The sequence below is a fragment of the Cavia porcellus genome, unplaced genomic scaffold (genome assembly GCF_034190915.1).
Source record: "Cavia porcellus strain 051 isolate PalLab524CR breed Dunkin Hartley unplaced genomic scaffold, mCavPor4.1 scaffold_17, whole genome shotgun sequence".
NCBI lineage: Eukaryota > Metazoa > Chordata > Mammalia > Rodentia > Caviidae > Cavia > Cavia porcellus.
In genome coordinates this window covers 40886781-40899710 of record NW_026947500.1, presented here as the reverse complement: position 1 = coordinate 40899710, position 12930 = coordinate 40886781, and the positions used below count along the sequence as shown (strand labels likewise).

Here is a 12930-nt window from a genome sequence, read left to right as displayed (position 1 = left end):
TTTCAGCTTTCTTTTTCTTTTTTTTTTTTTTTTTTTTTTGTCTTTTTCCTTTTTATCGGTACCAGGGATCGAACTCACGACTGCCTGTTTGCAAGGCAGGCGCTTATACCACTGAGCTAAATCCCCAGCCCCCGTTTCAGCTTTCAATCATTAGCTATTTGTTTTTGATAAAAATACTTCAAAGTATTTTGGCAAAAAAATACTTCATATATAAATAATCTTGACTCTCCCCAGCACAGGGTGGGGGAGAAGCAGCCAGTTCAGCTCCCAAATGCATGAAGGCCACTGTCAAGTCTCTCCCATGTACAGCCAATGAGAGTCAGAAGAACCAGCCAGCCACACCTTGGAGAAGCTGCAGGTGTCCAGAGAAGCCTGCCTCATACCCCACTGCCTCCTGGGCAACCTGGGTTAGCAGAAGCCCAGGAGCCTGACAAGATATATTATGGTAGCCATTGTTGATACCTATTATTATCTTTGTTTGCGGTACTGTATCACTTTCACTGTTTTGTTCTGATAAGTTTTCTTCTATTTTATTTGGTTTGATTTTAACATGTCTGATGGTATGGGAAGCTATTCTGAAGATAACAAGAGGCATTATGGCAGCCATTGTTGATTTCATATTATCTTGTTTTGAAGTCCTATATCATTTTCACTGTTCTGTTTTGATTGGTTTTATTCTGTTTTACTTTGGTTTTATTCTTTTAAAAATTAAATTAAAAATAAATACTCCTGGCTGGCAATGATAATAAGGTTATATGTGATGACTTCCAGTCTGTCTTAATTCAAGTGATGACAGGTATCTTTACAAAGAGCTATGAGGTCAGATCATTATACTTGAACTCACATTTACCAAGAGAGAACCAGAAAACACCTAATAAGGTAAAAATCTTAATAACCTTTGCATCTTACAGTCATAGAACTCAACCTGCTAAAAACAGAAAATGTGCTAGTCACAGAACCACCATGTAAGCTGAATTTCAGTTCTCCTTGAAAAAGTCTAAGTACTAGATGCAAACAAGTGAGACCTTGAGACTTGGAACAGAAATATCCAGGTAGACCCAATCCAGAATCCTAAGCAACCTCAGCGTCCTTTGACAGTGTAAATAGAAACAGCCTGTCCCTCATGACTCTAAGATTAGTCTTCCTTGGCTGAAGATCCTGTAGTCATGTCTCCCTAACAGAAGGGTGGCTTTCTTGCAAGGTAATTCTTCTTTCTTTTTCTTTTTTTCTTTTTATCGGTACCAAGGATCGAACTCATGACCGTCTGCTTGCAAGGCAGGTGCTTATGCCAATGAGCTAAACCCCCAGTCCCGGTAATTCTTCTTCTCAAGTTCCAATTCATCCATCTTTACTCACACCCACACAGGCCAGGGCACAGCATTTGCTGGGAGACAAGTGCAAGGTCTGCTCCATAAACTAATCACTTACACACACAAAAACTATTAAACTTGCTACTTTGTATTGGTAGAAAGAGGAAGTATGTGTGAAAATGGATTCTGTATTAAGCCAATAGAATATAATATTAGAATGGATCAAATTTTTGTACATGAGTCGAGTCATTTAGCAGAGAATTCAGATTTCATGGTTAGTCCTATAGCTGGAAGGGGCTCTAGTATTTAATTGGTTGGCTAACTGAAACTTAGGCTAGGGGCTGGGGATTTAGCTCAGCGGCATAAGCACCTGCCTTGCAAGCAGGAGGTCATGAGTTCGATCCCCGGTACCAATAAAAAGAGAAAAAGAAAAAAAAAAAATGTTGAAACTTAGGCTGAAGGAGAGCCTATATTTACTGAGAATGAGAGACCATATTGTCTCTCACATAAGATAGAAGGGGAGATCCAAAGTCTTAAGGAATGTGGGATACTGGAGGGGATTTCCGATGCATAACTTGCTCATACACAATCCTCCATCATTACATCACCAGAAGGCCCACAGGACACGATCTGACTGTCATTAGCAGAGGGAGCACCATCATAGTGGACTAATTATTATTCTGGCCCCTGTGTTGCCCTGCCAACCCAAAACTTACCATGCTGCCACAAAATAAGAATCTCTTACTGTTTCTTTTCTTTAGCTCTTTGCTCTCTTTCTTTCTTTATTTATTGTCTTTTTGAGACAGGGTCTCTCAATGCAGTTCAGGCTGGCCTTGGTTTCACTTTGTAGCCCAGGCTGGTCTCAAACTTGGAATGATCCCCCTGCCTCAGTTTCCCAAGTACTGGGATTACAGGACTGTGCCACCACGCCTGGCTTCATTTTATTTATTTACTTTTTTTGGTGTTTTTGGTGGCACTTAGTATAAAGTGTAATAACTTTGTCTGTTTTCATAAGGCAGGAGGATTGTTCTGAGTTCCAGGCCAATCTGGACTACAAAGTGAGTTAAAGGCAGCCTGAACTGGCACAGTGAAACTCTCTCTCAAAAATAAAAAAAATTAAAAAAAAAAAAAAAAAGTTACCCTCCTAAAGAGATCATTTGTATCTCAGTTAAAAACCTACCCTAACTTATAAGACTCCTATGTATTTCTTCAGCTGACAACATGGTCTGCTTTGCATGTATATTATGCCCAGAAAAACATTTTCTTTCTAGAATTCCCAACATAGGAAAAAAAATATTCTTTTTAAGAAAGGTCAGTTCAGTGTCTTTATTATCCGTTCCTTAATGAAATATTTAAACAGGACCTATCTTCTCCAGAAGCACATTTTGGCCAACAGTCACATGTTACCTCACAAGGTAACCAAATTCTCAAGTATCATTAAAGTATATCTTCTGACTCACTGAGCAGATTGTGTACAGGCTGGAACACTTACTAAGAGTGTCATGAGGTAACTTGCCTTATATCAGATAAATGGTGGGTTCATTAATACCACAGCATTTCAAAAGTCAACATTTCACTTAATCGCAAGCTTTTACTTCCTGCTAGCATTTCATTTATTTCTAACAACTAGGAGTTGCTTTCATTCACGCAAATTGTTAGTCAGGCATTATGGTATACTCCTGTAGTCCCAGCATTCTGGGAGGCGGAGGCAGAAAGAACACAAGTTTGAGCCCCATCTGGGCAATACAGCAGTTTAAAAGGACCTTGTCTCATAGTAGAAAATAAAAAGCTGCGAGACTGTAGCATGCCTCTCTCTCACGAAGACCTGCACTCGGTTTCTCTGGGTATATACCTTTAAATTTCTGCCTAGTAAATCCCTTCGAGCTTCTTTAAAAAATAAAATAAAAATAAATAAAAAGCTGGGCATGTACCTAGCTCAGAATGAAGGATCTGGGTTCAATCCCTTTTGGGGACCCAGCTGGGTAAGAGTTAGACTGTGACTGTGAAAGGACTTCTGACTAGGGACCAAAGGTTCATATTCCCAACCTCCAGGCTGGGAGGGCACTGACACTCCCTATTCTACAGCAATAAAATGGCAACCTTAGAGATCAAAGGGTCTCTTAATTAGCAAGGTTTACCGCTTTGAATGTCTCTGTTCTAACTTCTCAACACCCTGCTCCTTTTCTCAGTTTTTGCCTCAGATGAGTTCCCTGAACTGGTAAGGACTCAATCAATACGGGCAATCCAGAGAAGTCTTCATTTCAGTTCCGAGAGAGTCCTGACTTCCCACAGACCACATTACTTGCTTTTTTTTTTTTTTAAATTTAAGCTTTTTCTATATACTTGTCATAAGAGATAGTGAGTCCAGCCAAGCTCTACATCAATCCCCAGTGAGACAGAGAGATACACAGACAGACAGACAAGACAGGAGACAGAGAGAAAACTGCTACATAAGTAAACAGTTTTATCACTTTAAGAGTTTAACAAAGACAAAAAGAGTACTAAGATCCAAGCAGTATATTTAGTTCACCTATTAGCTCATTAACTACCTCAGGCTCATTAGTGTCATAACTTAATTCATATTCACACTTTATCAAAAATTGGGGAATACTGTACATTTTGGTCCTGCAAGGTTACATCTACAGAGCTAAAATCCTGAATGTTAAAATCTTTAATGTCAAAAGACCTATTGACTACCTACATACCATATGCTCAGCTTTGTAAGGATCTGTGCTCATAAGGTTTTTATAAATTTTTTGAAAAAATACTTTTACATAATTAATACTAGGAATCTCCAATAAAAATCTGCTTTGGGGGTAGGAGGATGTAGCACAAGTTTAGCATGTCGGGGCCCAGTGTTCAATCCCGGCATGTACACACATCCACAGTAATGATGCAGGGCATCTGTGCGCAATCTGTCCGCTAGGAACAGCCGTGGCTTGGACAGAAACAATAACAAAAACATAGACCTGAAAGGATGCTGGACAGGCCAAAGGAAATGACACATGTGAAGGAACAAATGGATAATAAAGTACTGGATATATGTTGGTGCGAATGTCAATAAAATACAGAAGAAACCCTCTGTCATCTCAAAGAATTGGGACTATGTGTGGGTTCCTCAGAGAAGTTAAAGCATCATAGAGATAAATGCCCATCACAACTATTTTACTTAATTTATACCTTATGTAAATGCAATCCATTCATCAATCTTCTGAGCACAGCCAAAGCCTTGTCTTTAACACTGGGTCCGCAGACTGCAACTTCAGTGTTTCATGCATGCACTGAACCCGCACACTATTTACAAATGCACTCTCAGTTCTTATAAAGTGATGCAAAAACCTCAACACTTACAAAACAATCAGACATCAAAATTTCTTCACTTTGTTTAAGCTTTCCAACATTTTACTTGTGTCTCGATTCCCTCTAATTTGACAGTGAATTTCGGAAGGAAACCATTTTCCTCACCTTTGTTTCTCAGAGCATTCAACATATTTTTAGCAGCAACAAATCCCCTTTTCATAGTAATATTTCATCATTTACAGAATAAGGGATAACAAATGTATCCAGCATAAGTTTGGGAACAAACACCTCAATTCTTGATAAAGAAATGATCAGGAGGGTGCAAGTATACAAGCCTCTCGTCAAGAAGTCTAGCCGCCACAGCAAGCACCCAGGAGATGCCAGCTGTGTGTTTCACTGAGGTGGTGAGCAGCACTGATTTAGTCATCTGGTTAAGTAGAAGCCAGTTAAGAGAGTATCTGCTGTATAATAACCCAGGTCTCAAGCATAGCTATGAACAGAGTTTAAAACAGTTCCCCTCTTACATGTGTACTGCTGCCTTTGTATTTCCTCAATCATACATGTTTCAGTTTACTTAAAAAACACTGAAAGCAGAAGATTAAATCATATTCAAGAAAACTGAAATGAAGCAATAGAAAAGGAATCAGACACTTCAGTAAAATGTGATGAAATACAGTTTGACTCCTATAATAGAACTCACTGAATCAGTAAGAAACATTTTAAGAAAATTACAAAAGATCTAAAATTATTTCATGAAATTATTTTGAAAGATAAATAAAACTTTAAAAGACAGTCCATCTTTAAAATGTCATTAACAATATAAAAGTTTTGTCAACACTATCTGTTTGAAAAATATTAAACTTAAGATTAGTTACATTTCTTTGGTATTGGGGGATGTTTGAAATGAAAACTTACTTATCTCACTGGAAACCTGATTTAGTTTATCCTGTGATCTGCTGACCAGGACAATCTTCATTCCACGCTTTGCTAACTGAAAAAGTAAGAGATCTGAATCACATTTATGTAATTTATTTTAAAACATAAAGTAGATGTATCTTCATTCTAAGAAAAACTACCCAGATAATTCATATAAAAATAAAAACCCAAATGTAATGAATAAGCAATCTAAAATAAGTAATTGACAGAAAGCATTCCCCAAAGGATTATCTTTACAAATCAAGAATTTAAATCTCCAAGAGATTTAGAAGTGGAGTAACTTTTACTTTTCATTTTGGATCTGTATATATTGTTGGGGTTTTAAAATTTGTTAAATGTCTACTATTTTCTAAGTTAAAACTTAGCTCTGAAAAAGTTTTTGTTGTAGGTTGGACACATAAAACAAAGATCAGAGGCTGGATACAGTGGCTCATGTTTGTAATCCCAGCACTCAAGAAGCAGAGGAAGAAGAATCCATGAGTTTGAGGCCAACCTGGCTTACAGAATCGCATTCAGGGACAGCCTGAGCTACACAGTGAGACTTTATCTCGAAAACAAAACAACCACCACAAAAAAAAAAAAAAAAAAAAAAACAGAGGACTGGCAAAAATAGTAGTTAAAATGTTATCAATTCTTAAAAATATATTCTATTTTTAAGTTTTTATTTGTGTATTAGACTTTATGGACAACCAAGGCAAACTAAGATAGTTAACTGCCTAAATTAATTTTTTAAAAAATCTCCTAAGAAGCATCTACCCAATGCTGTGTAAGTGTTGTACAGAATGAAAAAAACTTTACAAAAATGTATTGCTACCCCAGGGACACATAAATACAGGGCAAGAGAAACGTTTGCACAAAACTTAGTGAACTGTTCCACACAATTTATAAATGAGCAATAAATTTGGTGCTGTGAGCTATAAGTGATTTAGTAAAGTAATATTCCAAGCCTAAATCCTAAAGTCAGCTCTTATTAAGTAATGAGTGGTACTGCAAATGAAGCTATGGAAAAACATTTTTAATAAAAATAACAAAGGCTGGTAATTGGGAAATTAATCTGCTATAAAACCACTGAACAATCCATTAGCCCATATTGATAGTTTAAAAAAAAAAAACTTTTAACAGGGTAGGACAAATAAGAAAAAGCCCTACTTTACAGAAAAACACAATCTAAAAATGCAGGAGACAAAAAAAAAATGCAGGAGACATCTAGAAAAAATCACCATTTCAAATGACTGTAGTGATAATTAGAAAAAATTACCAATGGATCTTAAAACCACTAGACAAAAGAAATAGGATATTTATAGTCTCAAAGCACCATCTCACATACTCCTTATGTATGGTGTATGGTGTTCACTTTCCAATGAAGAATTACAGTAGAGAGAATCTTAATAAATTGTTTACCTTAACATAATCAATAATGGAACAAATGGACTTAGGTACCTACTAACAAGATTAACACAGAAGGATAAATATCATTTGCACAGCATTCTTGCTAAAAAAAATATTTATCCTGAAACTAATCATGAGGAAACGATCAAATTCATTAATTCATTCATTTACTTATTCATTACTTTTTTTCTTGGGGACATGGTCTCATTGCATAGTGCAGGCTGGCCTTGAACTCACTGTGTAGCCCAGGCTGGCCTCAAACACAGCCTGATCCTCCTGCGTCAGCCTTCCAAGGGCTAGGATTACAGGTGTGCACCACCACTCCCACCTTCTAAAATCCATCAAATTTAAATTTGTATGTAAAACAATCAGCTAAGTGTTTTTCAAGTATCATTATTATACAAGAAAAATACCCATAAAAAAGAAAAAACACTGGTAAGGAATTCTTCAAGATTAATGAAGTCCAGGAGATATGATACCAAACACAATGCAGTCTTCACACAGATCTTGAAACAAAGAAAAACAACTACAAAGGATGTAACTGGGGCACTTACATGTGGGTTGTAGGTTATATAACAGTAACACGCCAGATAAAACTTTTTGTGTGAGCACTGCATTGCAGTAGGAAGGTGAATGTTTAGATCTTAAAAGATGCATCCTGAAATACTTAGGGTAAATTGTCATGATGTCTGCAACTCATTTACAAGTGGTCCAGCCAAATAACAATAATAATGATAATAACAATAATGGTAATAAAACAAAGATAACAAAGTGTTTGGTGGCCACTGTATTGTTCTTGCAACTTTCCTGCAGTTTTGAAATTCTTCAAAATAAAACGTTAAAAAGATAAAAAAAACCGATTCAAAGAAAAAAGAAAGTAACTTTGATAAGAATAAATGAGGAATTCAATGCACCTGCCAGCATCTTCATGATAACTGGGTAACACCTTTGCAGAGGGACACAACAGGGAAGCTTACCCAATGAGTACCGCGCCAAGGTTCCTGCTTTGTACAATGATCTTGAAACTATTTCACTTGTTCAGCTTTTAACTGCAGTGCAGAGGACTTCAACCCTTTGCCTGAGTCTGCCAGTATGTTACCTTCAGTCCTTGTGAAAATTACACTACGAACTACTCTAGATATCTGACTGCCTATAACACTATGTCTATCTTTTGGATTTTTAAAAACTGAAGACTGTCTGCAATTACAATAAACAATAAAGTTATACTAAATTTCTCACAATTCTAACTAACCAGCATAGAAAGCTTTATACTTTACATTGCAGACATTTGCTTTAAAATTTCTTGTTTACACACACAAACTTGGTATTTGTCACCAGACAGATTTTTTCTCTAAAACATTGCTGTACATTATATTTCTTATTTTAACTTCAAAAATCAGAACTGCTGTAAGAGATTATTCCATTTTTAAGCATAACAAGAGGCAAAATCTTTAAAAATCACCTACCTGCTCTGCATATGATTTTCCAATTCCATCAGTGCTACCTGTGACAACTGAAAAAGGAAAAATAGTAATAGGTCAGTTTAAAAACTACAAGGGAGAATTTCTTTTAGCTAAAACCCACCAATTAAATACACATTACCAAAAAAAAAAAAAAAAAAAAAGAAACCTGTAACAATACTTGGATGTGAAAGAGCAATAGCTGGAGGTTGCCTGCCAGTGGCAGGGGGTGTGCTTAGCACACATGAGGCCTGGTTCCATCCCCGCACCATAAAAAAAAGGGCAAGACCAGTTGTTCCCATGTGGGGTCGAATACGCCTCCCAACAGCTAACATTAAAGAGGTTGCAATATCAAGTACAGACAAGGATGGAAAGCAACTGGAACTCTCATATCCTGTTGGTGTACAGTAAATCAATATGATCTCTTGACAATACATACTTGACAATATGTCTATGACTAAAGAAATGCTCAGGGGTCAGCTCAGTGACACAGTGCCTGCCTCACCACTCCTGCTGGAAAAAAAGACCTGCTCACCCTGTGGCCCCGCTATTCTGGAAAAACAGAAATAACTGTGACCACCAAAACAATGTTCAGGGGAGCTTTACTCATGTCTGGTAGGTGAACGTACTTAAGTATTAATTACAGGAGAATGAATAAGGAAAATGAAGCAAAGTCATACAGTGAACACCTAACAGCAACAAGAAAAGAACTTCTGATATATGGAAAGTATGATTGAATCCAAGACACTAGGATGGGTGAAAAAGTATGACACAAAACCATACGATGATTACATTTATGAAGTTCAAGAAAGGGTGAGCCTATTTATGGTGATAAAAGTCAGATTGGCTTCCTTTGAGATGGAGGTAGATGACAAAGAAGGGGTACAAGGGAAACTTCAGCGACATAAAAAACATTATTTACCTTGTATATTTATCTCTGTGTGTTACCTTTATTGTATACTTAAGTACACACTTACTATGCTACATCTGATGCACTAAAATTGAGCATGATTTAATTTTCCTAAAGGGAAGTGTTTCCTAAGGCGAAGTATGGTTTTATTTTGTCTTTTTGAGATAGTCTCACTAAGCAGTTCAGGCTGGCCTTGAGCTCACTTTGTAGCCCACGCTATTCTTGAACTCTCAATAATCTTCCTACCTCAGCCTCCTGAGTGCTAGAATTACAGGCATGCACCACCTGTAACAGCATATTTCTTATAACCTCAAGAACTTCATGTAGCAGAAACATTTAGAAATTATCATAGGTCAGGCCACACCACAGTATCTTCTCCCTAGAATGCTGGAATCAAATGTGTTGCAAGTTCAGAGTACAGTTGCCTGCTTCAAAAGATAAGGAATGCCCTGAACTTTTATCGTTTACAGATTATGGAAAATAAGTTACAATGTAACTTGTGTGATTCCTTGTATTTGTCAAAAAACCAATTCTGTTAATTTACACTGTGTATTCAAAAATATGCCAAACACATCCCTATTCTTCCTCGTCACAGCTTTCAGTATCTCATAGGCTTTCATCATGTTCCAGCTCAGCCATCATCTTTTCAGAATTAAAAACAAATAAACAAACAAAAAAACCTTGCTAGAATTAAAAAGTCAGGTGCGGTGGTGCAGATCTGTAATACTTACACTAGGGAGGCTGAGGCAGGGAGATGGCAAATTCAAGGCCAGCCTAGACTACCTAGTAAGTTCAAGACAGCCTGGAGGACTATGTAAGAAAGATGCTGGGAAGCGGGTTAGGAGGGAGAGAAAATCAAAACAATTCAGAGAACAAACCCCCACGTACCCATGGTCCAGTTTCTCCAAGGATCAATTTGAGATTAATCTTGCTTCATCTATACCCCACCTGCCTCCTCCCACTTCAGATTATTTTGAAGTGAACCTCAAACATCGTATTATTTTATCCATAAATATTTCAGTATGCATCTACTATCAAAAATACAGTATTATACATATTTCTAAAATTGTAAGTAGCAACCAGTATCTAATCAGTATAAATTTCCCCAAATGTTTCAAAAAGCTTCTAATCATTTATTTGTAACAGGAATCAACAAATTCCGTATTTCAAATTTGTTAACATGTCTACTGAATCATGAAATCTGTCAGTTCTATCTAAAAACCTCACCACAAGCCCTTCCCTCCCCTCTTCCTCTCTTCTCCCTCTATTATGGGCTGGGTCTAGGTGTACCCCCAAAGCCTCATGCAGCCCTAGCTGGGGCTTTTTAGGGGTGGCTGATCTACAGTGTGGGATGCTGGGACTGATTCGTGATGTAGTGCTAGGATCAAGCACCCTAGGATTAAGGGTGTGAGTGCTGCCCACCCTGAGCAGCCTGGGTAAGATGAAAGAGGCAGAAAGACACTATATGAAGGCCCCTTGCTTGTTTTTGCTGTCTTCTGCCTGCCATGCACTGGTTCTCCTCTGGGACGCCCCTCTGCCATGCCACCCTGGCTTGGAACCAGTCTATTACAGACTGAAACCTCTAAAAACTGAGAACTAAATAAACCTTTCCGCCTTTTCACTCTGAGTGTCAGGTATTTTGTCTTAGCAATAAGAAAAGTAAGACATCCTCTGACTCTTTTTACCCTACCTTCCTTTCTCAGTATATTTGTTGAAGATACTGGGTCATAGTTTTATACTGGCTTTTTATTGACTGCATACTGCTGATAAAATTTAACATATTCCTCTGTCACCAAATACTTGGATATTGACACTTGGTCAATTCCAGGTTAGATTTTGGGAGGCCAGGTAAGAATGCGTCGGTAAGTGATACTGCTTATGTACAACATTACATTTGTTTTTGTTATATTAGCAGCCGCTCATGATTACTGCTGAGATCCATTATTTCATTAGGGATTCCAAAATAGTGACACTTGAATTCAATCATTCATCTTTAGCTATTAGCTGGAATATTTCCATAGAGAATTTATTCTTGTTAATTGGTTACCATGATAGTTTGTACAGGATTACAAAGTAAGTGGTTGAGACTTTTCATCTTTATCAGTTTTCAAAAAAAATGGTTCTCCAGCATTCACAAAGGTAACCCACGTGTTCCAGTCACTGTAGTTTTGCTTATGAGAGACATTATTAAAGATTTAAACACTTATTTTAAGAGTGAGCTATATAAAATTCAGCGTCCTACAAAGGCTCCTCCACCCTCGTGATTGCTGCAATGGTGTCTTTCTGTAACGTTTCATCACGTTAGTGTTTCTGGAGGTGCAGGGATGCAGTTTTTATACTGTGCCCTCTTACTGACTCACTAATGCTTCTCAAGTGAAGGAAAAGCTTTCCCCTCTCCCTCCTCTCTCCCTCCCTCCCCGACAAGCTTCTCTGTTTTCTCCAAGATCTCAGAACCTGCCCTCTTAGACTTTTAAGGCCTTATTCAAGCTCTACCACCTCCTCCACTCCTGACAGCTCCACTCAGAAGCAAACCGTTCTCTTCTCTCATCCCCAAGTGCTTTACACAGCCTTACGCCTTACAGCATGCTACCACTCCATCTTGAACAGCAGCTCCTTCCGTCTACATGGCTTTACTCTTCCACCAGATTCTAGATTCCTTGCTGTGGGATGTGCACAAGGCAGCCATGCTCAGTGAACATCTGCTGAATGCAAGACGCTCTGCAGTTAGGTTAGTTTTTTCAACTGCAAAAACACACAAGATTTAAGGTTGCTTTCCAAACCTGGCTTCCCAAAGGTCTTTGCTTTCTAAGTACAATGTCTTACATTCTTCTGCACTAAACACCACTATTTACAAAGTCTATTTACAAAGTCTTGTGTAACTAGATTATTCTGTCTAGGCTTACAATGGGAGCGAGCAGACTGCATATATATTTACAGCAATGAACTGATGGCGATATTACATTTCTCACTTTAGGGGCTTAAAATCCCTTAACGAGAAAATGCTCAAGAATTAAACTACAGTACAGTCATTCAATATTCTGTGTCTGTGATTTCTGGCTGCAATACATTTCAAAAGAACACAGAATTTCCATTATGTGTGTATGTCTGTTTACAAAATTGTCAATCCCAGGCCAACCTACAGCAGTGTAGCGTATTTTTAAACTAAAACCAGTCCTTAACAGCCCACAGCCTGGCAGGCCTGGAGGATCTAAAACTTGCCTAATAGATATCATGTCTTCCTTTTCTGATCTCCAGTTTTTTGGAATTAGAAGTAGACAGTATTAGTGCACCGGTGTTACAGTTTGGATCTGGGATGCCCTCCAAAGACTCATGTATTAAAGAGAGTCCTTTGCTCATGGAGGTGGGGGGAGGCTAGAGGAGCCAGTAACAGGACACTCCCTCTTCCTCTCATCTGAGCATGGTATGAGCACATCTGCTCTGCCGGGTGCCCCTCCACGAAGCGCTGCTCTCCTACCAGAGGCTAAGAGCAAGGAGTCCATCTGATGATGGAGGGGAACCTCCAAAACTGTAAAGCAAAATTTACTTCCTCCTTTTAAGTTATTATCTCGGGTTATTTGTTACAGTAACAGAAAGCTGACACAGCCTAGATCTTCCCTTATAGCAC

General features: G+C 38.0%; 1 protein-coding gene across 3 annotated transcripts in view; it reads right to left on the bottom strand.

Moving 5' to 3' along the window:
- The window catches only part of Hsd17b12 (hydroxysteroid 17-beta dehydrogenase 12), a 158689-nt gene that overhangs the window by 96063 nt on the left and 49696 nt on the right, over nucleotides 1-12930 (bottom strand). For all 3 annotated transcript variants that reach the window (XM_063227795.1, XM_063227794.1, XM_003465081.5), the window contains exons 2-3: nucleotides 8402-8448; nucleotides 5526-5601 (exon numbers count right to left, since the gene is read on the bottom strand). In XM_063227795.1, the coding sequence (XP_063083865.1) occupies nucleotides 5526-5601; nucleotides 8402-8448 (123 nt within the window). The remainder of the gene's footprint in view (nucleotides 1-5525; nucleotides 5602-8401; nucleotides 8449-12930) is intronic.